Source organism: Phyllopteryx taeniolatus, chromosome 4, assembly GCF_024500385.1.
Source record: "Phyllopteryx taeniolatus isolate TA_2022b chromosome 4, UOR_Ptae_1.2, whole genome shotgun sequence".
Classification (NCBI taxonomy): Eukaryota; Metazoa; Chordata; class Actinopteri; order Syngnathiformes; family Syngnathidae; genus Phyllopteryx; species Phyllopteryx taeniolatus.
The window spans coordinates 33,385,912-33,411,312 of record NC_084505.1 but is presented as its reverse complement, the minus strand read 5'-3'; the positions used below and the strand labels follow the sequence as shown (position 1 = coordinate 33,411,312).

General features: G+C 40.9%; 2 protein-coding genes and 2 non-coding genes across 5 annotated transcripts in view; 2 read left to right on the top strand and 2 right to left on the bottom strand.

Annotated features, from left to right (window-relative positions):
* Positions 1 to 4,530: 4,530 nt before the first annotated feature.
* Positions 4,531 to 4,602, bottom strand: trnac-gca (transfer RNA cysteine (anticodon GCA)). Its single transcript has one exon. It is a non-coding gene; the product is annotated as a tRNA-Cys (tRNA).
* Positions 4,603 to 4,985: 383 nt separating this feature from the next.
* Positions 4,986 to 5,057, bottom strand: trnac-gca (transfer RNA cysteine (anticodon GCA)). The gene has a single exon. It is a non-coding gene; the product is annotated as a tRNA-Cys (tRNA).
* Positions 5,058 to 10,701: 5,644 nt separating this feature from the next.
* On the top strand, positions 10,702 to 19,841 carry LOC133477294 (platelet-derived growth factor subunit A-like). Its single transcript, XM_061771914.1, has 6 exons — positions 10,702 to 11,138; positions 11,348 to 11,444; positions 15,917 to 16,024; positions 16,730 to 16,923; positions 18,490 to 18,616; positions 19,383 to 19,841. Exons 1-6 carry the CDS (start codon positions 11,076 to 11,078, stop codon positions 19,391 to 19,393), a joined length of 600 nt encoding a protein of 199 aa, XP_061627898.1. The 5' UTR covers positions 10,702 to 11,075; the 3' UTR covers positions 19,394 to 19,841.
* The window catches only part of LOC133477293 (dnaJ homolog subfamily A member 3, mitochondrial-like), a 22,212-nt gene continuing 16,282 nt past the window's right edge, over positions 19,472 to 25,401 (top strand). The window contains exons 1-2 of one of the 2 annotated variants that reach the window (XM_061771912.1): positions 19,472 to 19,609; positions 19,946 to 20,055. The gene's annotated coding sequence lies outside the window, so the exon portion shown is untranslated. Of the gene's footprint in view, positions 19,610 to 19,945; positions 20,056 to 24,397; positions 25,389 to 25,401 lie in introns of those variants that run through there. The other variant, XM_061771913.1, reaches the window with a different exon arrangement.

The following is a 25,401-nucleotide window of genomic DNA, read 5'->3' as shown; positions in this document are numbered from 1 at the left end:
GAGAGCTATAGGAAGACCAAAGAGAAGGTTGACGGATCTCGTGAGGGAAGACATGAGAGCAGTTGGTGTTCAAGAGGAGGACTCAGGAGATAGGCTTACATGGAAAAGGATGACGCGCTGTGGCGACCCCTAAATGGACAAGCCGAAAGGAAAAGAAGAAGAAGATGCATGCATGCACACAAAATTTGTTCTCTGCATTTTACCCATCACAGTGAACTCACACATTTGTTAGTGGAAGACAATTCACGGTATCTGTGTCTTGCTCAAGGACACCACAGCCATGAATCCTGGGGGATGTTGGCGGGTGGTCCAGTCAGGGTGTTGAACCTAAGTCCCCCACAGTGGCAGGTAATGATCTTAACCATTGGGCCGCAGCTGCACTCTAAATTGCCCGTGGGTGTGAATGTGAGTACGAATGATTGTTTATTTCTATGCCCTGCAATTGGCTGGCGACCAGTTCAGGGTGTACCCCGCCTCCTGCCCGATGATAGCTGGGATAGGCTCCAGCACACCCGCGACTCCAGTAAGGGGAAGCGGCTCAGAAAATGGATGGATGGTTTTAAACCACAAATTATACTAAGATGAAATACAATTCTAGAGGCGCGGTCTGCCTTCCATTTGGTCAAAAGGGGCCGGCCTGAAGAGGATAAAAAGATTTCTGTACAATCCGTTGATTTGCCCACAGCAATAGACATACAATACATTCTGCTTACCAAGGTTTCCAGAACCTTTCCTACAACAACCTTTACAAGTAGTTCCACTCTGTGAAGCGTTGCTGTGCCTGAGAGAGGCACTTTTTTTCAGAGCTGAAGTGACAAGCTGCTTACTTTTGTTGTCAACTGTGTTGGAAATTCTTTTTTTGCAGAATAATTAAGAAAATAATCTTGTCTTTGTGGGTGTTTTATTACAAAGAGATATATAGTATGTACAGAGAGAGAGAGAGAGAGAGAGAGAGAGAGAGTCTAAGAAGAGGGAGTGAGGAATAGAGGGGGTGTGGGGGGCTGAAGATAGGAGCAGAGCAGCCAGAGATGCTACTCACCCGCACCCCCGGCACACTCTGAGCTAGAGTGCCCAAAAACAGAGATTAAGAAGAGGTTCCTTTTGTCAGATCCAATAATTTCCCATGAGAGAGATTCACACTAGCTACCCAGCCAGCTATCATATCTCACATGGGAACGGTTACACATCTTACAGAAGTTGCAACAGAGTTCTGGAACAATAAAAGGATACACAATAAAATAATCCATTAAACCCTATATAGGTTCGTATTTTGGCAATTCAGTTCCACCTCTTGATTACATAAAAAAAATATTACTCAAAATGAAAACAAAATTACCGTATTTTCACGACCATAAGTCGCAAACTTAGTGAGGATAAAATGTGAATCTATCAAACAATTGTCTCCAGTTATCTCTGCGAGACTAGCTCTTTTCAATATCAGGTCACTGGGTAATAAATCAATGTTGAATAATGACATCTTTACAACCTATGATCTGGACTTTTTGTTACTAAATGAAACGTGGTTAACGTTAACAGAAAGTAGCTGTAATAGCATTTTAAATGAGGCAACACCGACAAATTTTAATTTTATGAACAAGTGTCGAATAGGAAAAAAAGGCGGTCGTATTGCTGTTATTTTGAAGTCATTATTTCAGTGTAAAAAAATTATACTGGGTGATTTTAGCTCTTTTGAATATCTCTGTTTTTTAATTAAAGGTGACCAAAAGGTGATTGTTTTCATAATTTATAGGCCTCCAAGATACAATAGAAAATTTATGGGGGACTTCTCAGAACTGCTGTCAGTTATTTGTACTTACTACAACTATTTTGTCATAACGGGAGACTATAACATTCATGTTGACAATAACATGGAAAGAAAATCTAAAGAACTCTCTGTTATACTAGATACATTTGACCTCTCTCAACATATTAAGAGTGCAACACACACTGAAGGTCACATCTTAGACCTATTCATCTCTAAGTATGTTGAAATTCCATCAATTAACATTAAGGATATGGCTATTTCTGACCATTTTTGTGTATTCTTTGAATTACAGATTCTTCCAAAAGTTCAGACAACCTCTATGTCTATTAAGAAAAGTTACATAAATGAGAGTACCGCCACTAAGTTTATGAAGACCATAGCTGTGCCAAAAACTGTGAATGCTGAGGCAGTTGATGAACTTTTGGATAATTTCATCTGTAACATCTCAAATGTCATGAATGCTGTCGCTCCTATTAAAACTAAGACAATATTGAGGCGACCTAGAATACCGTGGAGGAGAGCAATGATGGTAGGAAAGTGTAGGAAAGCAGAACGGAAGTGGAGAAAAACTAAACTCCAAATTGACTATGACCTCCAGAGACAAAGTCTTTGTAATTTTAACCAGTTACTCAGGGCTAGAGAGCAACACTTTTTTGAAATCATCAGTAAGAACTTCAACAATATTCGCACTCTGTTTGCTGTGGTTGACAATGACTAAATGGAACAGTCCTTAAATGGTTCAGGTCCTACCTGGAGGAAAGGAGTTATTTTGTAACCATTGGAAGTGTTCAATCTCCTCAAATGGCAATGACCTATGGGGTCACTGAAGGGTCAGTTCTTGGACCCCTCCTGTTCAGCCTGTATATGCTACACTTGGGTCAAATTCTTCAGAATTTTAATTTTGACTATCATAGCTATGCAGATGACACACAGTTATATCTAGCAGTGTCTCCAGATAAGTGGATGAGCCTTTTTTTTTTCAATTAAACCACAACAAAACTGAGATAAATGTTTTTGGCAATAAAGAAAAGAGGATTGCTGTTAGTAAATACCTGGAGTCACTCTCTTTAAAAAACAAAGGCCAAGTCCGAAACCTTGGTTTTCTGATAGATTCCGACCTGACTTTCACGAGTCATATCAAAGCAATTACTAAAACTGCCTTCTAACACGAACAACAACGGAAAGGGGCAACCAGATCTGAACTGGAGATTTCTTGATCTGCAGTCAAATGCTCTACCAGTGACCTATACCACTTTTTGCACGTATTCCACTTTTCCTGTTTAAGGTATCAATAAAGACAGACCCTACAAGCAGATGGACATTTCCACAGAACTCTTAGACTACAAACAACAGAAAAAAGAGGTCACCCAGGTTTGAATTGGTGATCGCTTGATCTGCAGTCAAATGCTCTACCACTGAGCAGATTTCATATTTCCTGTTTAAGGTATAAATAAAACTCCAGAATGGACGAAAGTTCTCATGAACGAGAGGAAGGGGAACCCTGATCTGACCTGGGGACCTCTTCATCTGCAGTCAAATGCTCAACTGCTGAGCTATACCCCCTTTGTCCAGGTTTCATGTTTCCTGTTTAAAGTATAAAGTTCCAGAAGCACGTGGACAAAATTGTTAGCCTATAAACGTGAGAGGAAGGGGGAAACCTGATCTGACTTGGGGACCGCTTGATCTGCAGTCAAAAGCTGTTCCACTGAGTAATACCCCCGTTTTACATCTTTCGTTTTTCCTCTTAAGTAATCAAAAAAAGAAAGTCCCTTCAAGTAGGGACATTTAGACAAAAGTCTTGAGATTGCAAACAACAGAAAAAGGAAGTACCCAGACTGGAACTGAGAACTTCTTAATCTGCAGTCAAATGCTCTCCCACTGAGCTTGACACCCTTCACATAGGATTTGCTTTTCCTGTTTAAGGTATCAAAGAAACCCTACAATAGCCATTCCCACAGAAGTCTTAGAATGCAAACAACAAGATTAATAATAAGTCCGGACTTGGAACCCAGGTCTGACCTTGAGACTTCTTGATCTGCAGTCAAATCCTCTACCACTGAGCTATACCCACTTTGCACATGTTTTACTTGTCCTTTTTAAGGTATTAATACAAGTCCAGATGCCGGGAAGAACCCAGATCTTAACTGGAGACCTCTTTATCTTCCGTCAAACGCTCAAGCACTGACCTATACCACCTTTTGCACAATTAGAACTTTTCCTGTTTAAGGTATCAACAAAGACAGTCCCTATAAACGGATTGACATTTCCACAAAAGTATTGGAAGGCAAACAAAAAAAAAGAGGGAACAAAAAAAAAGAGGGGTAACCGAGATCTGAACTGAGGACCTCTTTATCGGCAGTCAAATGCTCTACCATTGAGCTTTAGCCCCTTCACAATGTTTTGACTTTTCCTGGGTAAGGTATTAATTAAAGTAGAAATGCAAGAACCAGATCTGAACTGGAGACTTCTTGATTGCAGTCAAATGCTCTACAACAGAGATATGCCCCCTTTTTGCAGATTTTGCTTCTCCTTTTTAAGGTAGTAAAACAAGTCCAGACACGGAGCCAGGTTTTTGACTAAACAGTGGAAGGGGGGACTCAGATCTGAACCGGAGACCTCTTGATCTGCAGTCAAATGCTCGAGCATTGACCTGTACAAAATTTTGCGCAGTTTTCTTTTTTCCTGTTTAAGGTATCAATAAGGAAAGTCCTAACAAGTATGGATTGACATTTCCACAAAAGTCTTAAAATACAAACAACCGAAAAAGGGGACACCCAGATTTGAACTGGGGACCTGTTGATCTGCAGTCAAATGCTCTACCACTGAGCTATATCCCCTTTGTGCTGGTTTTGATTCTCCTTTTTAAGGTATTAATACAAGTCCAGACGGAGGCAGGTTTTCAACTAAGGTAGGAGGAACCCAGACCTGAACTGGAGACCTCTTGATCTGCAGTCAAATGCTCGAGCACTGACCTGTACCACTTTTTGCACAATTTCCACTTCTCCTTTTTAAGGTATCAATACATGTCCAGACAGGTTTTCGACAGGGGGACCCAGATCTCAAATGGAGACCACTTGATCTGCAGTCAAATGCTCATGCATTGACCAGTACCAAATTTTGCGCAGTTTTCTTTTTTCCTGTTTAAGGTATCAATAAAGAAAGTCCCTATAAGTTTGGATTGACATTTCCATAAAAGTCTAAGAATACAAACAACAGAAAAAGGGGGCACCCAGCATTGAACTGGGGACCTCTTGATCTGCAGTCAAATGCTCTACCACTGAGCTATACCCCCTTTGCACAGGTTTTTGTTTCAACTTTTTAAGGTATTAATACATGTCCAGACACCCGAACCCAGATCTGAAATTGAAACCACTTGATTTGCAGTCAAATGCTCTACCACATTCAATAAAGAAGGCCCCAACGCAGTCATTTCCACAAAAGATTTAGAATACAAACGTATGAACTGGCGACCTTGATCTGCAGTCAAGTTTGACCACTGAGCTATGCTATTCTTATTCCAGCTAAGAATTTATAACCAAACAGATAAAGTGGCAGGCTAGCCAAACCCACTGGAACAATCAGGACACTTCCTCCTTCATCTGGAAGCGTGGCCGTCCCACTGATGCCATGTCACCTCATTGAACGAGTGAATGTGTGTGTGCAAACATCACTTTCCTCCATTAACCCATAGCAGACAGTGTTGCATTGTTTCTGAGCCAAAAGAACCACATCAGCTCTCACAAACGACGCCCGCACATCCTCTGCTCCCAATGTGGCCACAATGTGGCAGAAATCCTCCCTTTGGATGAGGAAAGGGGGATTTTTTTCCCCTCGTCCTCGTGGTTCCCAGCGTGCTAGTAATTAGCGTGAGACCTTTACTAATTGGCCTCTTCGGAAAAGAGAGCAGTGGAAAGGCTAGAAATTGAGAATACTGGTAATTAAGAGACAGTGGATGTTGATGCTTTCTTACTGCATTGTTACATGACAAAAATCTGCCTCTGTAGCACTGTACTGGTTAACTTGTTTTTAAGGATTTTTTAAAATATAGATGAAAAAAGATCACTATGGATTTTTTTTAAAGGTAACTGATCCAAGACGCTTGCGTTAGCGGGTGGTCAAGATAGTACAGTCCAACCGGAAAAGTCGAACACAATTAAAATAGTTTTAAAATGATGAATTAAAACAACAGGACTTGTGTTTATTGTCTTTGTACTTAATTTGCAAACCCAATCACGCAACAGAGTATGGCATGATCGTTGATGAAAGTCGCATTCAGTCTCCAACATTGGTCACTTTGCATTCCTCGCAGCGCTGCTGACTATATTAACAAAATATTTAAATTATCTATTGGGTGCCAATGTTTTTGAGCAAGTCTATATAAAAAGAAACTTTTTTTTCCCTGACCGTCTGACATAAAATCAGACAAACCTTTTCCTGTTGTAAATCAATTAGGATTACCAAAATAATGCCAGAATAAGTAAGTAAAGAAAATATCAACTGAATGGACTGATAACAAGGTGGCGTTTTGATTGACGTGTGTACTGCATGTTGCGTAATAGCAATGAGTGTGTCTTTTGTGTGTGTGTGTGACTTTTATCAGCGGGAAGCACAATTAACTCCCTCGCTGACTCCCAATTATTCCCCCCCCGAGGAGATTAAAGTCTCCCGAGTGGAACGACGCACAATTGGCCACCTTGAATCAAAAGTTGCAACCCTCCCACCGAGCCACTGTTTGGACACTCAGCACTCATCCAAACAACTGTCTGCTTGATTATTCTTTTTTTAAATTCTTATTCAGACCAGGGGGGGATTTAGGGCAATCTTTAATTTATAAGATAAATCCATTGTTGAGTGGAAGGTGATAGAATTGAAGTAAATTGTAAAGAGGAAGAGGTGTTAACTTTCTGGATGGAAGTGGGAGGCAGGCTGAGGGTATGACAAGGGGAGTGAAGACCTCTGCCAAGGACCCTTTTTTCCCATTTATTTATTTGATGAGCCTTTTTTGTTTTTGTTTTTTTTTTGCATTCCATGTTGTAAACTAGATTTTATGGACAGTGGGCCACTGTTGTAAGATAACAGCGCTGTGAAGTAAAATTTCGTTAACAAAACTTAAAAAAAAAAAAGGCATGCAGAGCGGCTAGCGCTTTAGCCAGTGAACCTTTGGCGAACTATACAACATCACTCATTTTCCCATCACCCAACAGGCCAGGCACGCCTTTTTAAGGCAGACACACATTCAATGTCACAGATACTACAGTGTAGAATGGCGAACCCCTAGCGGGCAAAAATAATAGCTGCATCTCACATGCATATACTGTATGTTGGTGTTACTACTATATGCATGAAGCTTTAAAATATATATCCATCCATTTTCTGAGCCGCTTATCCACACAAGGAGCCTATCCCAGCTATCTTCGGGCAGGAGGCGGGGTACACCCTGAACTTACTATTATGAAGTAGAGGGACACAAAAAAACATAAAGCATTATTTGCCGTTGCTGTGCCGTATTACATTCCACAATCTCTGCAGTGCTCAGTTGTCTTGACAAAACGGGGAGAGACTCCAGATCACCCCTAATGAGGACAAGTGCTGTCGAAAACGAAGGCATAGATACTTTAAATGCCTCCTATAAATGTTCAAATTGGAACAATTCTAGTAAATCTAAATCTGACTGGGTCCACTGCCTCCAATGTTCCTAACCAGGCCAAATAAAAGCTGGCGGGTGGGGGGAGGTTACTTATCAGTAAATGACAACATATTTAAGATCCAGCGTAAATCCGCTTTTGGCCAATGACCAAACATTTACAAGTCACACCAAATCTTCTGGATGCTGTCCAGCAGTGGTAGAATCCACTTCTGACTTTTGAATATATGTTGCTTTACAGAGAAGTGGGAAAAAATGTGTAAAGAGTATTTTTTCTCACTTTTGTGAGCAAATCCTACCCTTCCCATAACGCTTTTGTATCCATATTGGATCCACTTTTTGCCTTACTGTCTCTTTAAACACACCCTCACGTTTCTGTGGCTGCTTGTATCTCCCCTCTTAAAATCTCCCTATCATTTTAGCCCATTATGTGCCAACTTGTTCCAGTTTTTCTTGTTAGGTTGTTTATTTATTTTTAAATAGGACCTTTATATAATATAATATATATGGAATAAAAGTGTGACCGTTACGATGTACAGCATAAATTGGTCTGCCTTGCATTATTGCACTAAGACAAGTTGCACAATACTGTACAACTGCATTTATGGGCGCCGTCAAATACTCTGTCTAGTTGTTTTTTTTCAACTTTATTGTTGTTTAATCTTATATTTTTTTTCTCTTGCAATAAAATGTTTTTATATTTCTAGTACTATTGTGTCTGTTGTCGCAGATTTTTTCCCCCTAATATTTCAACTTTATTTCTGTAAACCTTGCAGTATTGTTCCCCCCCCCATAATATCACAACTTTGTCATGTATTTTTTTTCTGTCATAATATTAGGACTTTATGTGTAATTGGAAAAAAAAAAAAAGAGTTAGCCAATAGCTTCCATTCATCTTTACTCACTTTCTTGTGTCATTCCAAGCTAAAACATTCAACAAATGATTTGTCAAGTTCACTCCAACTTTGGGCCATGGTCTGAGTACTTTTGGCCTTGAACAGTATGTACTGTATGACGAGCGTTTCGCTGTGCGTGGTGGTCACACTTTGAGCCTCCAGACAGGATGGAGGCGCGACGGTCCAGCGGAGGAACCAGTGAGGTGCATCGTACAGTGAGGTCGCAGGAAGTGACAGCGCGCCGCCATTCAAGGTCTGAATTGGTTGTGACCCACTTCCCCTCCACTACACTCATGCATGTGTGTGTTTGTGTGTGTGGGTGTGTGTGTGCGTGAGTTTCTGTTGGGATGGTTCTTAACTTGTGACAGGATAAATGGGCTTTAATTGGACAAATGTCCTGTCCAACATTGCCTGGAATCTCTCTCTCTCTCTCTCTCACACACACACACACACACACACGCACACACACACACACATCTTCACTTTGCTGTGAACAAATTTTCTCTTACAATATTCTTTCCTCATGCTTCGCTTTCTCTTACAACATCAAATCAGATTAAATGTGTGTGCATGTGTGTGTGTGTGTGCATGCGTGTGTGTGTGACAAATTAAAGGAGACAAAGGGAGACTAAATGTGTGTATGTGCATGTTCCAATGCTCCAGGCTGGATTATTTCCAGATTCCAGTGCTGCTTTCTTCAACTTTAAGCCCTTTGAGAGTCTTCAACTCGATTCTCCTTAACTGTGTTTCTACACCGAATCAATGCACACTATTCGTTTTTCCTCCAATGGACACATAGAGGACACATTTTTTTTGAGGAATGTATGCTTTCAACTTTGTTCGTGAAATGATTCTATTAAGTAAGATCATGCAAAAGATGTGTTCGTTTTTATGTAACCGTATTTTATTTTTTCATTGTGGTGGCCCTATTATTTTTTGTGACCACATTACTTTAATCACCACTTTTTTTATATAATAATATAAAACAAAAATAATATACACGATGGATATTTCAACACAAATGTGAACACATGCAGACAGACAATATAACAATACTCATAGGCATTCTTTATCCTTTATTCTTTATCCTTTGCGAAAAACGACAAATATTACTGCAGTTTACTGAGTTGTGACCGTCTTCTTTGTGTTTATACATGTGTGTGCATTATAATGCCCCCTGGTGGCCAAGGTGAGCACCAATTTAAATTATATCGAGTGACTGCTTAATTTAAAAAAAAACAGGTTACAAATTCTGGTCTGACAGGCAGGCGAGGCTCCATATGGGGCCGGAGAAAGTACCGCAATGAATTTCTCACAGAGAACGTTCCGGAACGCTGTTGGCTGGCCGGAGGAGCTCAACTTAGTGCCTCTGGTGGTTTCAGCCACACCGCTTTGCGTTCAACCGATCAACTATTTCACACAAGAAACCATAGTTGGAGCTCAGTCACCTGAAGTCTGGAGACTCATTAACCAACTGCTTTAAATTAAACACTGACTCACACACCCGTCAGGCATTGGACATTAACCAACTTCATCTTTCTAACCATCATTTTTCCTGTCTTTGTCTCAGTTGTCTTAGTTACAGTAATTGATCTTTTAATGGTGATTTTACTGGTCTTTTTTTTTTTTTTTTTTTTTTTTTACAATTTAAAACAGTTGCCCAAGTATCTTAATAACATCAATAAGACAGGCTGGCTTTTTGGATCTCGCCAGTGAGTGTATGCGTAACATCGGCCTGGATCTCACTGGTGAGCGCAGTAGTTAGTTGGCGCTCACCAGTAAGTGTCTGCATCAGTGGGCTGTATCTCACCACTGAGAGCATGTGTAACAGACAGATGGACCCCACCGGCGAGTGGGCGTGTAACAGCGGCCTGGTTCTCGCCAGCAAGTGTGTATTCGTAACAGCGAGCGGGATCTCGCCGGCGAGTCTGTGCTGCAGCCTGTTTCTTGCTTCTACTGGAAAATAGCAAGCGCCATTGCCCGTAAAGGCAATAAAAGCATTTTAACCCATGTAAGCACTTAATTGACACATCACAAAAATGGGAGGAGAAACGAGGTGTGTGTTTTTTTTTTTTAATGTAAATTAGTACCACTATTTCGTAACAGTCGGGTGAGCAATGCAGGACGGCTTGCTCACAGACACAAGTTCAGACATAGGCAGAAAACAAAAGATATACTTGGTTGTTTAATTTCACACTTAATGGGTGGCCAGGAAATCGATTTATATTGTATTCAATGTATACAAGCCATAAGAAAAGTCATTTTTTCCTCTTCATTGCTGTATTGCTTGCATGCAGCCGGTTTTAGAGGCGCGCTCCCGTTTATTGATGGCCACGGGGGCGCGCTCAGTCACATCCAGGGACCGAGTGGTCTGGACTTCATTTAGCCGGCAGAGAGCAGGCAGGGCCACTGGGATTATCCGCGCTGCCACCTCGTATACGCTTGGATGTTTGATTTTTATTTTTTTTGAGGATTATACCGTTGAAATGAGATTGAAGAATTTCATGACTTTGTCTGTGGATGCATCACTTTTTTAAATTGTATTTATTTTATTTTAATTAATTTATTTATTTATTTTTATACATTTTGGGGGCAGAAAGAATTCAATAACTTCATTCCCCTTAATTGAGGTTTGGTTCTAGTCTGGCTGGTTCTCTTTCTCCTGAGGCATGATTCTGAGCTCCGGCCGAGAGCAGGGAGCGACACCCGGGCTCCGTCAGTGTACCCCGATCGCCCCTTCCCGGAGCCTCCCCAGCGGACCCGAGAGGAGATGAGACCCGCCCTCTACCAACTCCTCGCCGGCTGCCTCTGCCTCATACGAGCCGCTGCCGAGGTAAATACACCCGCAAGTAGCAGGTTAATATTCAGCAATTTACTTGAATGATTTAACCTAACTTGAACCATTTCAACGGATAAAAAAAACACAAACACAAATTAAACTTGACTTTATTGACGAATCTGTTGGTCGCAAACGCATAATTGCAGAAGTGCACGACTACCGATCGATAAAGTACCGACCTTCTCACACTCTCCTCCCGGCAGGAGTCGCCTCTTCCCCGGGAGCTTGTACAGCGGCTCTCCCGCAGCGACATCCGGAGCATCAACGACCTCCAGCGGCTGCTCGGGATAGACACCGTAGGTAAAAAGGCCTCCTGTTTTCGTCTTCGCTTGCCCTTATTATTAATAGTACTAAGTGTAGTTAGTGTAAATGACATAACGTAACAATTTAAAAAACGTATACTACAGGATATTAAAACGGTACACCTAGTCTAAATGACATAAAATGAAAATGTAAACTATTGAATAATAAAAATGTTCATAGTAGGGACACCAATAACGCATATTACACATGTAAGAATCGCAGTGCAAATTTTTCAAGAATAATTTCCAATTGTAATATAAATACCAAATAAAAAATAGAAAAAATATAAAATAATTTCTTTAACAAATTGTAGTATTATTAACAAAATAAAAAGGTAATTATCATAGTATGAATAAAATAAAACCCAAAAATAATCATACAAATACAAATAAAAACAATTTAAAAATCTAACCAATATAACTAACATAAAATTAACAATTGTTATTTAAAAAAATAAATAGTATAAAATATTAAAATGTAAATGTATGTGTGTGTAAATGTGTATAATAACTAACATTACTATAAATGTAAAAATTGCTGTATACGTAAAAAAAATAAAGTTGCAGCATATACATAAATGTTTTTTTTTTTTTACAAAATTGTAGTATTAATGACAAAATCAAACAGCAGAAATTATAGTATAAATAAGCTGAAACAAAAATCATTGCATATATAACATAAAAATTTAAAATAATAAAAATATGACATTCAAATAATAAAATTGGGTAGCCAATCAGCGGCACGGTGGGCGACTGGTTAGAGCGTCAGTCTCACAGTTCTGAGGACCCGGGTTCAATCCCCAGTCCTGCCTGTGTGGAGTTTGCATGTTCTCCCCGTGCCTGTGTGGGTTTTCTCCGGGCACTCCGGTTTCCTCCCACATCCCAAAAACATGCATTAATTGGAGACTCCAAATTGCCCGTAGGTGTGAATGTGAGTGCGAATGGTTGTTTGTTTGTATGTGCCCTGCCATTGGCTGGCAACCAGTTCAGGGTGTAGCCCGCCTCCTGCCCGATGACAGCTGGGATAGGCTCCAGCACGCCCGTGACCCTCGTGAGGAGAAGCGGCTCAGAAAATGGATGGATGGATGGTAACCTAATGAGCTCCATTTACTTTTAATATGAATTTACATATGGTTTATATTTCTATATATTAGTAATAATTGTACTTGCATATATGTGTCTGTCCTTTCTCTGTTGTTGTTCTTGTTGTTGTTTTTGGAAGGGGAGCTTTCTGCCCCGATTTCCCATGCAAACATGATCATTGGAGTGATTCATGTGCCATTTTTATTCTTTAGTAGTTGATCAGAGCAATTTTATTTATCTGGATGCGCTATATCCAGTAAAATGTCAAAAAATAGGAGCTTGTGGTTACTTTAAACTCTATTAAACTTTATGCGTGCGACATGAGGCTCACAGTGTTGAACGTCTTGAGGCCGTTCCCAGTCAGTCAGTCAGTGGCATGAAAGAACAAATTGGAAGTATTAATGCGGTTGTTCTGGTCGAGTTCTCATGGAGAGGATGCTGTCCTCTCATCTCATTAGCACGGCGTTGCTAAGAGACCGACTTGCCCCGTTTTGCTCTTTACACTCTCCGTGAACTCCGGAGACGTGCGAGCCGCTTACCAAAACCTAGACGGACAATTTGTAAAGGAAAGCGGCGCTTCAGCAATTCCACGCAGCAGTTGGAACGCTTGCGAGGATTTTGCTTGTGGGAGTCGAGTCTGAGACGTTTGCCTACGATGTCATGGCGCTCTCACCCTGTTAGCTCCACAAAGGCTAAGGCAAGTGGTCTAAAAATTATCCCCCAAGAACTATAACCCTTGAAGTGTAAGGCCATGTTAGCCAATCATAAGCTTGGAGAAAGTCATTTGGGCAAAATGCACACTGGTAAATTGAGGAAAAAAAGGAAAGGGGAATTACTAAATATATCCATCCATTTTATTCGTGTGAGCTATTATAAGTTGTTTTTTTTTTTTTGGTAATTGCATGATAGTGTGACTCATGAGAGTACCAAAAGCCTGGAAGTGCTATAGTATTGCGTCATATAGGTCATTTTTGCCAAACTTTACTGAGCCAAGTCACATATTTCCCATCAGAAAAATCTCACGGAACAGCACCGAACCAAAATTTTACATTAAGTATTTATACTAAAATATTGATTATCTCTGGCTGTATTTTCGTGACTAGCGCAGATTTTTGGTGACATTTAAAAGCGGGACGTCCTGCGCTAGTGCGGGTGTCTTCACAGCCGACTTTAATCCGGTCCAATCGAAGCGGCTCATTTCATTCCCTTTGAAAGCGGTGCAATAGTTTCGCAGTGAATATTAGTGGGTACCCGTATTAAATACAGAATGAGCTGGTGAAAACCGCTGGCGACTTAAATATGCTAGCCGATTTCTTATGTCTACATCCACTCCAAAGATTGTTCGTTGATCGTTGGAAGTCGTCGGTCGTCGCGTTGTTTTGTTCTGGTGCTTCTTCAGTGTTTGATTAGAGAATCCTCCCGATCTCAACTGCCAACAAGGCGGACAAAGAAATACTGATCACGTGTGTGAAAACTATATAGGGTGCAAATTAATGTCCTCTTTTTTAATAAAGTTCCTATTAAACAAGTGTGCTGTGTGTGCATGAAGTGATAACTTGCACTCAAAAGAAGCTTTTGCCGAGCGTAAAGGGCCACTCTGCCAATTCATTTTTCATGTGCGGCGCCACCATTAATCCTGACATCATTGATATGCAAATAGTGAGTGTGACGGCTCCCCCTGGCCTGGGGGGGTGGTCAAGTGGCTCACTTCATTATGCCGTTGTCACGCCGCCCATTATTTGGTCTGGGCTGGAAGGCCACTATGTTGCCATGTATAATTCATGCTGGAATTCCTGCGTGTCAGGGCTGAGGTTGAGATCAGCCGAGCGGGACGGGGGGGATATTTTTTGGGAGGCGCGCCGACATGCACCGGACACTTTATTAGGTACCCCTGTGCAATGCACAGCAGTGAGGAAACTTTTTTCCTATAGGGTGTTATTATAGCTTGTAATGAGTAAATAAAATTTTTTAATACAATGAACCCAAGTTCATCATGGGGGATATGTTCCAGACCCACCCACTCATTGTACAAGTGGAATAGGTGAAAATCCTCGCTAGAGAGAAACCATCTAAAGAAACCAAAAATATTTTTTTTAAATAGTTTTACCCCCACACGCTTTAAAACACATTTTTAAACGTTTTCAATGTTTTTCAAATTACAATGTATATAAAATACTGGAAGTTTTGTAGTATCTCCGTTTTAGGTAGGCAGGCTGAACCTGACTGAAATGATCAGGGGCGTCGCTATGTTTCGACGTTTGGTGTGGCTTAGCCCTCCCCCAATAAATTTCTGACGGTGGACGAGGGTGGGGGTTACATACAGTAATTGGTGCTGCTGATGGAATATGTTCAGATAATATTTTTTTAGGGTTCCTGAAGGTCAGTTTTTAGGGGGGCTAGGACAATAAATCCTCGCCATAAACACATACTAAATATATTTTTCTTGACCAGTTTTTTGGGGGCTGAAGCTCCCCTAAAATAGGCCTTGTGACGCCACTAGAATAGTCCTTTACAAAATAAATGATAGTTTGAGACTCACACCCACACTTTGAGCAGTTTGCTCTACCGACGCGCTGCGATGGCAAACTGTAATGGATTTTGAGGGTCCACATACAGTATATTGTACTGTATCCTTTTTATTAAACTATAGAAACATAGCGTTATGGGTGAGGTATAATTGGGTAAAGAGGGCAAGTGGATGAGAATAAAGGAGTGTGTTGATATTTTGAGAGCATCCAATAAAGGCAGTTTTTAATATAGGGAGGGCAATGCAGTGGCGTATTAGCATGTCTGCATCACATAGCTTATGTTAAATTGGGTTTGATTGTTCGGTTTACTGAAGATATCTAAATTCTCCATAGGTGTCAATGTGAATGTGTATGGTTGTTTTTGTCTATATGTGACTTGCAATTGACTGTTAACCACTCCACGGTGTACCCCATCTATCGCCCAAAGTCAGCTGGGATAGACCACAAAGTGACCCGTGTTTTCATGCCAACAAGCAAACAGTGGACACATACGAGCCCCAGAAGTGAGTTAACCTAATCTCATCAAGACAGAGCCTCTGATGGATACTTGCCTCTGTGTAATGACATCTTTGAGTAGCATGTAAACTTATCTGTGCTTATCAAGCTCCACCATCAGGACACGGTGAGGCTTGTGAGAATCATAAAAGTGAAGCATGCGTGTGAAAATTTTTCTCATATTAATGCGCATTTCCACGCTTCGTAGCGATCTAGCTAATGAGAGTTACACCGTTAGCCTTCAAACATCTGTACCTCCGTGTGTGTAAGTGTGTGCGCATGTGTGTGTGTGTGCGTGTTGACACAAGGTTATGGGAATCTTCAACGTGTGACATCCTAACGTGTTGTTTTGTCTTGTCTCCAGAAACCGAGGTGATCGAGGAGACAAAATACGACGATGACAAGGTCTTCTCTCACACCCTCCCGGACCACAGGCGAGCGCAAACAAATGCGCGTCACAGGAGGAGCACTCGTGAGTGCGCCTTTACACACACACACACACACACACGTGGAAACTAGATACGCAAACACGTGATGCATGTGACACAATGCTGAGATGCAATTCATGCATTACAGACCAAGCACTAGTAAGACATACATATGGTGATACAGGCTAATCATTAGTGATACATGATACAGGTGGAGCACTGGTGAGACACACATCAGAGGCATAACATTGGTGGAAACCATGATACAAGTGTAGCGTTGGTGAGAAACACACTTCAAATGTAAGCTGGTGAGACAGTGACACTGGCCTAACCCCAGTGAGACAAACGATACAGCTGTAATAATTGTGAGACACACAAGAATCCCAGTTAGACATGCAATACTGGCAGGTAAAACGCAAATGACACGTGTAACCCCGGTGAGACACATGATAGCGGTGTAACACTGGTGAGACACACACAACATTGGCATAACCCCGGTGAGACAGGCGATGCAGGCGTAGCACTGGTGAGACACACATGACGTTAGTGTACTTGGGCGTAACACTGATGAGACATGATACAGGTTTAACACTAGTGAGAAACCACACAGGCGGAGCACAGGTGTGACACACGAGACAGACGGAGCACTAGTGAAACACACACATACTGTATGATGCAAGTAGAATACTGGTGAGACCTAAACGCTGCCAGTACTGGTATTGAAAGTATCTATTGGTCGCCCCCTGCAGTGGTGGAGGAGGCATTGCCTGCAGGCTGCAAGGTGCGCACCACCATATACGAGATCCCTCGCAGTCAGGTGGACCCCACCGCTGCCAATTTCATCATCTGGCCACCCTGCGTGGAGGTGAAGCGCTGTACGGGCTGCTGCAACACCAGCAACATGAGGTGCCAGGCGGCCCACAAGCACCACCGCACCATCAGGGTAAGAGGGCATACTACCAACTAACCTTTATTGAGCCAGGTCACCTATTTTACATTAGCAAAGATCCCACCCAAAAGAAATGTTACAAAAAGTATATACTGTACAACGTGTCCCAAATATTTACTCACTGTTGTACTGGCCATTACTCATATATTTCAATTTAGGTGTTGACTGATTAAATTTTTGATAATTTTTTCTCTCCCAAGTCTTGTCTTCTCGTTTCTGCGTGTTCACAAATGTTCAGACTGATTTCCACCATTTTTCCAAACACACGTTAACGCCGTTAATGCGGGCCCAATGGATTTGACACCATTGCGGGACATTTCATTCAGAATTCTTTTCCAGTCTTTTCTTTCAACTCATCGACTATCACTGGCTTTGCGGTCTAAACCTTATCTTTGAGATATCCCCATTATAAAAAAATGAACGCTGCCTCTTTGCGATAGTTTTGCGGAGTTATACTGACAAAGCAATACCTCAGATACTGAATCTTTATGCTGTAAAATAGATTCTCAAATCAAAATATCAATAATTTTCATGTTTCAGTCATTTGAGGTCATGGATATCATTAACAGGGAGACGGTAGAAATTAACTATTGAGACTATGTCTAATTGAAGCGCGGTAGGTGGACGTTTTCGTCTACTTGGGTAATATACTCCTCAGTAATTCAGTCACTCACTCTCATATATATATTACTGTGTAATCCTTATACACACAATGATATACAGTATGTTTGCATGGTTATTTTTGGTCATTACCTCACTCTGATGACTTGCACTGAATGGAAACTCACTCGGAACGAGGCCTCGGTTGCTGCCTTTGTGTTTAATGTCAAAACCGAAACAAAAGACCGCTGTCTGGTCAACTGTGATTTTAGTTCATCTATCTTTCTCTTTCTTAGCTCGCTTTTCGGACGGGGCGTTAGTGTCATAGATTTTATGAATAGTTTGAAAGTGCCTGAATATGAAATTGTGAAGAAAAAGCCCTCCTGCCATTTCGTGTGGAAGTGCTAAGTTTTAAATTTCTTACTTGCTTCGGCTCCCGCACTGATATTTTACCCTCTCTGTAGCACCAATAATATGAAAGGCTAACAGCTCGGTAGCTAACCGTATATAGTGTTTGTTCATCTTACCGGAACTTTGCAGTAGCTCTCACGGCTGACTGCGCATGTGTCGTACACTTATGCAAAAACAAGATCTGACTTCCTGTTATGTATGTCAATCAAAGCTAAAGAAGCTGTAACACTGGCTGCACCTCAACGCTTGTATCGGTAAACCTGTATGTCAATCGAAAGGCAAATCCAATTGCGAGAAAGGATTATAGATAGACTAACTGACATTTTTTTGGTTTGTTTGTTTTTTTAGTAGCATGCAAGCTACCAACACTTCCTATGCGATCGACGTATTGGGTACCTTGCCTTTTCAACACCCATAATTTTCACATTTTGTTTTTTTCTTCCAAATAGCATAGCTGGCCGTGTCAATGGTTGGGAATCACTGAACTACGCAAGGCTTGTTAGTTCCTGTAAATCTGTGTTACTCAGTCATCCGATTGGTTCTATCAAGGTGGCCAAGTTGCAGTATGTGCGGAGGCGGCCCAAACTGAGGGAGGTGCAAGTGCAACTGGAGGACCACCTGGAGTGCACGTGCGCCAACAGGCGGCAGCTCGGCCCAACCTCGGACACAGACAACGGTGAGTGTGTAGAGCCAGGAGGTATTTATGGTTCTTTTCCTTTCTCTGTGTGGGTTTCCTGAATGCAACAACACCTCGCACATATACTAACGCACACAATGATATGCATGGACACCTCCCAAGAGACCACTTCCTGCTCCCAGAGGATGTGAACAGAGTGTTTTTTAGTTTCTGGGTCAAGCAGAAAAGTGGCCTCCAGCTGACCTTCCAGTCAGATTCAGAAAACTTCATCTACGTATTCCAGTGGATTGGATAAGGGGCTGGACTAACTTTTTTTTATTTAAACGTAATTTTAGATTACAAATCGGACCGCACGATGCCTGCCTCACAGTTCAAGGGTTGAGGGTTTGAACCTCAGCTCAAAACTCCCTATGGGGATTTTGCATGTTCTCTCCGTGCTTGAGTGGGTTTTCTCTGGGTATTCTGGCTTCCTAAATTCTAAAAACACGGATGTTAGGTTCATTGAAGACTCTAAATTGTCCAGGTGTGATCGTGAATGGTTCTTTGTCTAAATGCATCCTGTGATTGGCTAGCGGCCGGTCTAGGGTTTACCCTTCCTCTTGCCCAAAGTCAGCATTTATAGGCTTGATCTCGCCTGCAACCCTGATGAGGGCAAGTCCCATAGAAAATGGATGAGTGGATGGAATCTTAGGGAACACAGATTTGTATTTGAAAACAGACCAACTAAAACTGTGATATTTTGGCTCTTCGATTACAGTGTAAAACCTTGAAACATATTTCCTCTTCTCAACTTTTCCCCTATCAGGCATCAGGTGAATACAGTGGATGGATGATGGAATTAGAGCAGCATTTGGGACAACAGCGAGAGCAAGACAAGGCTATACTGCACACTTTTGAGCCATCTACCATGCTGCTCACGGAACATTACGTAACGGAAGTAATGCCGCCACCTTTTGGGACCTTTTGGTGGATATTTGACCCACAAAGACGAGCGCCGTTGTTCCTCGATGGAGATACGGGATGAGAAGAGAGGTGGGACTTCTTGCATAACCCTCTCATCGTCGTCTTGGATCATAAACTGGGATGAATCTTCTCCACAGGCTGGGATTAAGACTTAAATTTTTTTTAATATATATATTCCGACATTTATCTCGCATATTGTGTACACTCTTGTTTGTATAACCGCTATGTTATCATCACGAAGAAGGCAGGAGGAAACATCCTCTTGACATGTACCCGTTACTAATAAACTATTTATACTGGAGCATTTTTCACTAAATGGAGTAGAACAGAACACAGTGTATCCGTGTGTGTGTGTGTGTGTGTCTGTGTGTGTGTGTGTGTGTGTGTGAGGGAGATTATGTGCAGGATCATAATGCGGAAAGGCTAAAATCTCCACCCAGTTTCAAGTGAGAAAAGCACGCAACTACAAGACCACAGGACAAGATTGCGGAAGAGGAAGATCAATGTTTTCGGAGGTAACGCCACTCGTTTGATCCTCTCCACTTCACTTTTATAGAAGTCAAATCAAGCATATTTGTCAAAAATAGCCTTCAAAAAGACGACCAAGAAAGAAAACGATAATCGTGTTTTCCAAAGCTGCTAAATTGAAACAAAAACACACACATCTGTTTAAATCACATCAGCTCAAATAAAGGAAAAATACAGTGTGCCTACTGTTAAATATGGAGGAGGTTTGGTTCTGGGGCGGATTTGCTACATCTGGCACTGGGTGTCTTGACTCTGTGCAAGGTAAAATGAAATCTAATGACTATGAAGGCAGTTTGGAGCTAAATGTGCTGCACATGGTCAGAAAGTGCAATTATGTTGTGGCAGTTTTTTATTTTTTATTTTTTTTGCATATGGAACAGTGTGTCTTGATTCTTTACAAGTTACAGTGAAATCTCAAGACCATCAGGGCACTGTGAAGCGAAATGTGCTGGCTAGTTTCAGAAGGCTCGGTTATGTCGTGGGGCTGCTTTGTTATACCAGACATAAAAAAGGTTTTGAGTCAATGTAATTTCGAGATTTCGATCAGTGTGAGCGAAACGTGAGGAATTTTTGTGAGCCTTTTTTCATCATTTCCCAGAATTGCCTATGCATGCATCTTTAAGAATACTGTTTTTATTTGAAAACTCACGCATAGTGTGTCATTTTGGTTGTTTATTTCCACAAGAATGTCGTTTTCGAGCCTGAAAAATACTCTAAAAGTGGAACTTTTTCCCAAACCTTTGACCCTTAAACTGAGATTTGCTCGAAAACGTGTCCTTCTCGCTTGCATCCTGGCATCTCACAAACGAGAAGATATCATGTGCATGTTGGTAAAAGAGGAGACAGATGGGGATAAGAGAGTGTAAGTGAAAGGTAAGAGGGAGGAAATGAAAACAGACAGACTGGAGAACAATGCATGTGTTTAAGTGTGTGTCAGAGCCAGAGAAACTGTCATCTCGGTAAAGCTCAGCTAAGCAGATTAGCAAAATGTTGGCTAAAATGCCCGATGCGTCCTGAAACAAGCTGATGTGAGTTAACTACAGAACCTAGATAAGGCAACTTCAACCTCATCTTTGCATTGTCACCAAGATGCTGGAAGTAAACCTTTTGTTTTTACCCCCAAGCCTTGAACTTGACTTGACACCTTGTCTCCTGTTGTTCAAGGAAGGATACAACATGGTGTTGTCATGCAATTGAACAAACAAGAATCAGTTTTTATTTCGGTTTTATTTCGATTTTATCTTAAAACTGCCTTTTCCACAACAGCTCAGCTTTACTCTCCTCCGGCTGGGGTTGCTTTCCAAAACAGTACAGTGTGAAACTGCAAAAACCATGCATTGAACACGTCAATCCCAACGTGTCTTTAAATGTCAAAATCTGCTTGACCAGCAATGGTTTACGTCAGTGGTCCCCAACCAGGTAGGATTAAGTGAAAATATGAACCGTTATTTGTATTATTGAAATAGTTATATACCAAGTAAATAGTTCGAAATAAAAAAAAAGTTTGATTTGTTTTAAACGTGACAAATGGGGGTGGGGGAGAACTGAAACTAGTCGACAATGCAATTCCCCTGAGAATGAAATGTTTTTTTTTTTTTGATGGTTTTGTTTTGGCAGTGGGAAATAAGTATTTGAAATATTATATGTTAATGCTCGAACGAGGATTTACTTCCAGCAAGCCAGACTTCAACAAGCTGGTTTTCTAAAGGTTCAAAGGCGCAATTGATGATTTTGCTAGCGTGAGTCGATCCCCGGTGAGGACGCCGCCGGAGTAACACTGTGTTTCATTTTGGCTTTTTAAAAGGGTAGAAATGCCTTATAATTATATAGTGCCACCCTGGAGAAAACTCCACCGGCTACCACTGCCACATACACAGTAGAGGCATAAACAATATAATTACAACAACACAGAAAACCACCCCTATTGTCACCCCGCAAAGTGACCCCCTCCATCCCGTCTCCATCCCCTGCAGCGCTTCCTCTTTTGTTTTTCCCCAAAAAGCTTGCCTCCTGTTTACGGCGGCACAAAAGAGAAAAAAAAAAGCCAGCGTGTGAAAACAGAGATGGGGAGTCCTCTTCAACTTGAAGGGGGAGTTGAATACTTTTTAATGGACTCTCGAATGCCAGGCTTTTTAAAGGTGTGACGTGCTGATTGAGGGCTGTACTGGAACATTAACCTCCTCTCCGCCCCTCCACCTCGTATAACAATCAAGGCAACCTATTTCGGAGGCTTGCCTTGAGATTAAGCCATGCAGCTGTGAGCAAAGTCCGCCGATGGTTTTGATGTCGTTCTGGCATGTTCCGTCCTCTTTAATCCCTCGTGGTCGTGCTCGCATTTAGCACAAAGCCATTAAGAGCCATTGTGATGCCAAAGAGCTGCAAGTGGGAGGCCATGATCCACTTATTTATTTTTTTTTAATGGATGCAATTAATTATTAAAATCCATTTTAACCGTTTCCCGAAAACCGCAGATCTCCGGCGGCAGCCTCGTCCAATATATCACAGCCTCACTTTTTGTTGTCTCAGTGTGTGATTCCACACAACAGAGAGACTTCAGGGAAAGTTAACCATTTATTAACACATTCACTGCCATTGACGGCTTTAGAAGTCAAATATCCACGTTAACTGGGAAGGCTGGCAGTGAATGAGTTAAATACAGCGGTACACATTAATTATTCAGTCTGCAGCTCACACTACAGGACAGATATTTGAGTAAATACTTCATGCAATGCTGTACTTTTCTATATATTACGGTAGCCTGAATAACACAAAACGCTGTACATAACACTTGAAAATTTAAATAACAACTCCGACCTATTTGTATTTTTAAACAAAGCAATGAGTTCACTTTAAAAGGTATTTAAAGGGTTTAAAGGTCAGGGGTAGTTTGACATCGATTCCCAGATGATGTTAAAATGTTTTCAGTGATTTTGTGATAACTTTTCAAACTTCATTTTTGGCTCATGAAATGTATGCACGGGCGCAACAAGAGGATTATCTGCAGTTTGCACGCGGCAAAGAGGTTGCTTTATGAACCCGATTGAGGGTCAAGAGATTATCATCCGGGGAATTAACGGAACGGCGGAAGACAGAAAGTTGTCAGGAAGTTTAAAAAAAGAGAAACTGGGCTCGTAGAACTGGTGCTCTGCGCTGCATTGAGCGTTATTTTCATAATTTTTATATTTTCATAGCTGTATTTAAAATTTTACAAATATTGTTTAGACAGTCAATTATTATAACACATACATATTTATTGATATATAATATTAATTCCATCAATTTATAATGTAGAATATTTATATTTCATGTATAAATTTATAAAATAATTTTTTAAATAAATTAAAATAAAACAAAAATGTACAAAATACACATCCTAATATTAACACATAAATGAAACAAATATGAAAACATTAAATTCCGAAAAGTGTACTAGGTGTACATTAAGTTATTGCATTATTATTATTATTATTATTATTATTTCTTTATTTATTTCAGTAGTAGTAGTAGTAGTAGTAGCATGTACATTTGTAAAAGAGTAATTTAAAAAATAATCCAAGTAAAAGTTTTTTTTTTTGGGGTTCCGATTTTGAATGACCAAGTATTTAAATGAGTGCTGAAATAATATATATAGAAATTCTAAATCTAAAGTGAGTTAATAAATCAGTACATCCTCACTTTTTGTATACAATGTTTTGAAGCAATTGATATGAGATATAAGGCGATAATGGAGACGAGAAGACTAACAGGCAGAAAGAAGAAGACCCGGGAGGCCTCACTGGTCCACCGGACAATATTAAATCTATTTCCGACTTTTTATTGAAGCCCAATTTAATGAGCGAACGCATGGTGCACTGAATGCAAAGTTTTCAACAAGGAAGAAGCCCTGCTGCTACCCCTGATGATAATGACGATGATTTACACATGGCTAAGAGGCCAAGATAATCATTAAACCCCTCACCTCAGTGTTTACAATGCAAGGCGAGGAAGCAGTTGGAGTCTGTGACAATAATGCATTGTCCACGGGATGGGAGGAAGCGTCGCATCTTGCTTGCAACAAGATTTGATTTACTTTGCTTATTAACTCATGACGAAGACTGTTCCCTACATTTATTTACAAATATTTCGTACAAATTTGCCAATTCCAGTTTGCACAACACGCAGGTTGTAGAACAACCTCAAAACAAACAATGTATACTGTATATTTTTTGGTATAGATTTTTAATAACACCTTTTTTTTCTTATTTTGCAGCTTTTCACTTTCACAATTAAAATGTAAGTTTTCTCCATGGTCAGCAGAAGGTATCTCAACTTATCAAAATTGTGTCATTTATTGGCTGCCCAGTGGGATTCCTGAAAAATGTCGCTGACACCAAACCCCAAAATGCTTGTAATATTTGTTAAAAGTCAAGAAAATTTGGTCGAGATTTTCTGCCGACACAAGGCGTCCATATTAAAGTCTTGAGTCACACGCTAAGGCAAGTGCATCAATCAGTCAAACTAAAAAAAAAGGAACATCTGCCAGTCTGTAAATGCTCAGAGGTGATCCAAGACATTTTCTCCGCAGACCACATCAGGACTGCTTCTGTGACCTTTGGCTCCCAACCTCTTGACCTGAGCTTTGTCCTGCCGTCAGGTGCCAGCTTGCTTTGCATGATCATCGAGATTCCTTCAAGATAGACTCTCCCAAAGAAGGGGGCGCCCTTTGTCCATGCGGTACAAAGGAAGGAAGACCACTAATGGCGCTTGCTGAGTCATCACAGAGGCTGAATTTATACTGCTAATTCTGATTTAGAGCCTGCACTATTTCTGCTTTAAAGTGGCTTAAATTTACTGAATACCAAAAAGGACCAGCATGAATATTAGATCATTGTATTCTAATTAATGGTCAAGACATCTCCAAGCTTTCACAGTAGTTTGGATTGACCATTGATGTGTATTTTGGGCAGACGTGTATGCAGGGGGTTCTTGGTTTACGACGGAGTTCTGTTCCTGTCCGTAGCGACGTGACCCACATTTATCGGGAACTGGAATTTCACAATCCAAATCACGATTGACCAATCCGCATCGCTGCGAGACAAACCGAACTGAAATGTAATGCTTGGTGGAATCAAGGCTTTAGAATGATCCAGAAGTAGGAACTCAGGTGTCCAACCCCTACCTGTTCCAACACGACAATGCACTAGTGCACAAAGCAAGGTCCATAAAGACACACACTCCTAAACCTTGTGGAATGCCTTTCAGGAAGGGGTTGAAGCTGTCATAGCTACAAAGGGTGGACCAACGTCGTATTAAACACTATGAATTAGGAATGTGAAGACAGGTGAGCGAGTTGT

Excerpts from the sequence above, each read along its gene's own strand:
- LOC133477294 (XM_061771914.1), top strand. The coding sequence starts at position 11,076 with ATGAGACCCGCCCTCTACCAACTCCTCGCCGGCTGCCTCTGCCTCATA. Across the intron at positions 16,025-16,729 it reads GCGTCACAGGAGGAGCACTC|TGGTGGAGGAGGCATTGCCT; the intron begins GTGAGTGCGCCT and ends CGCCCCCTGCAG. Across the intron at positions 16,924-18,489 it reads AGCACCACCGCACCATCAGG|GTGGCCAAGTTGCAGTATGT; the intron begins GTAAGAGGGCAT and ends GGTTCTATCAAG.